Genomic DNA, 2,230 nt, shown 5'->3' on the forward strand with positions numbered 1-2,230 from the left:
CCATCAACCTCCCACCCCCCCCCCACAACCACAAAGGCCGCTCACTGCACTTCCTCATCTTCCTTTCCCGATCTCTGACAGCTGACCCAACTGCCCCATCACCGGCCTTCACAGAACATCCTCCACAGACCCGAACCAGGTCCTCCAGAACCACCGATAAAACCACCCCTCTGCTCTTTCAGCCGCCCCCATGTCTGCTAAACCGAGACCCAGCTCTCTCTCCTTCACTCAGCCACCTCTGCCTCACTGAAAATCGACCACAGATGCCATTCCAGATCACCCCCCTGTTTCCTGGTTTTTCTCAGCCGCTTCCAGCACTGTTCCTGAGTCTATTTTGTAATTTGTAGATTTCGAAATGTGTATTTAAATTATTGTAAGCAATTTTAATTTTTGTTACATTTGGAAACTTAGAATGTGTGGTTGGGAGTGTGGTTTGTGGGTATTTTCTTTTATGTTTTTTGAATGTTAAAAAACAAAAAGAATTAATTTTTTTTTTATAATTTGCATATGATAAAATCGTATCTATTTCACATGAAATTTCAAGAATATATTTTGGTATGTGTTTTGGGGATTAATATATTTTGATAATTATTTATGTGATTTTGGAGTGTGAGCTTTAAAGAAAAGCAAAGGAAGGAAAAACTCACAGGGATCTTATTCCCGTCATGTTTGCATATTTTGGGAAAGGGAAACCGACCGAGCTTCTTACGTCACTAACATACCTGGAAGAAAAACCATCCAGAATAAAAACATGCATTTATTTCAACCCTGTTTAAATTATAGAACACTTACAAGTATTCGAGATTTGACATGTTAAAAAGAAGTTCAAGAGGCAGCTCTCCTTCAAAATCATTCCCGGCGAGGGACCTGCGTTCGGTACAGAAAAGCACAAATTATTGAATGATATTCTTACTTTCACGTGTATGATTACAGAAAGTACATGTAATTTCTTACAGGGCAGAAAGTACAAGTAATCTCTTACAGGTAACCGAGTGCAGTCCAATTCGCAATGAACCTTGGTATTTGACCGGTCAAACGGTTCCCAGCTACGCTACTGCAGCCATAGTTAGTTGCTTTTCCTTGGAACAATAATTAAACAGATTGTTGGCTGAAAGAATATGATGAGTTGCACTTACAACAAATCCAATTGATCCGAAGTAAAGTTGGCGTAATTTTCCGGCAGTACTCCACTCAAATTGTTGGAGTCCAGCTCTCTACAACAACAAATCAAAAGGATTGTAATCCACGCTTTTTCTATTTTATTTCTCCTCTTTCTATCTTCCGTGGTTTTACAAGGTGGTATGATATTATTCTTCTTCTTCTTGAAACTTACAACTGATATAGAGATCTCAATCTTCCAAGTTCTGGTGGAAGCTGACCAGTGAGTTCATTGAAGCCCAAGGCCCTAATTAAATAAGAGATAAAGAACCAAACCAAACTAAATAAGTTAAACGGAAATTCAAGCAGAATGGAAGAGCGAGCGAGCGAGTTTCTATACATTATTTCGAGAATAGAGAGGTTGCCCAATTCTTTAGGGATTTGACCTGATAACATATTATACCACAAAAACCTGAAAACACCCACAGGAATAAGAGAACAAGACTTGTATCAGCAATGGAACAAGAATTTAATTCATATTACATGATATACTGAAGAGACTGTGATTGGATGATACATACAGAGGGATCTCAAAGTTTGATTGTTTAAATCTGAGCCATCCGAAGTCCGATTCGGGTGATCTCAGTGTCGTTTCTAACATTTTTGGTCATTCCGGACACATCTGTAAGGTTAGATTTTGCATATTCGAAGCCGTTCCAAGCTGAGTTGGAGCCGAGCCGAGCCGAGGGACAGGATTTTGTGTGGCAAAGTCTACAAGCAATCGGTTCTGAGATTGAATCTGGGCCGTTTATCAGGCCAGAATTGTTTTGATCAAATCTTAGCCGTCTAAAGTGCGATTTGGATGATTTCAGACTTGTTTTCAGCTAATTTGATCGTTCCGGATGCAATGGTACGGTCCGATAGTTGAGATTAAGATCAGAAATGGAAGTGATGAATTATTAAAGAGAGATTTCTCGATGAGAAGGCATTTGATGGTCATCATGGTGGTCGACGGAGCTGAAGAAGAAGAAATCACACATGTTTGCCCAATTACATGTGCTGAACTGCTAAGTGGAGAATTTTAATTGCCTTAAAGGATGACAAAATTGGGACACTCTGGACACCCGATCAT

At 39.8% G+C, this 2,230-nt stretch overlaps 1 protein-coding gene across 1 annotated transcript in view; it reads right to left on the bottom strand.

The window, feature by feature from the left end:
- The window catches only part of LOC105136519 (probable LRR receptor-like serine/threonine-protein kinase At1g53440), a 40,402-nt gene extending 38,788 nt beyond the window's left edge, over positions 1–1,614 (bottom strand). Inside the window, exon 1 of the mRNA XM_011041913.1 lies at positions 1,499–1,614. Within this exon, the coding sequence (XP_011040215.1) occupies positions 1,499–1,554 (56 nt within the window). The 5' untranslated portion in view covers positions 1,555–1,614. The remainder of the gene's footprint in view (positions 1–1,498) is intronic.
- Positions 1,615–2,230: the final 616 nt, after the last annotated feature.

Source organism: Populus euphratica, unplaced genomic scaffold (assembly GCF_000495115.2).
Source record: "Populus euphratica unplaced genomic scaffold, PopEup_1.0 scaffold142.1, whole genome shotgun sequence".
Taxonomy (NCBI): Eukaryota; Viridiplantae; Streptophyta; class Magnoliopsida; order Malpighiales; family Salicaceae; genus Populus; species Populus euphratica.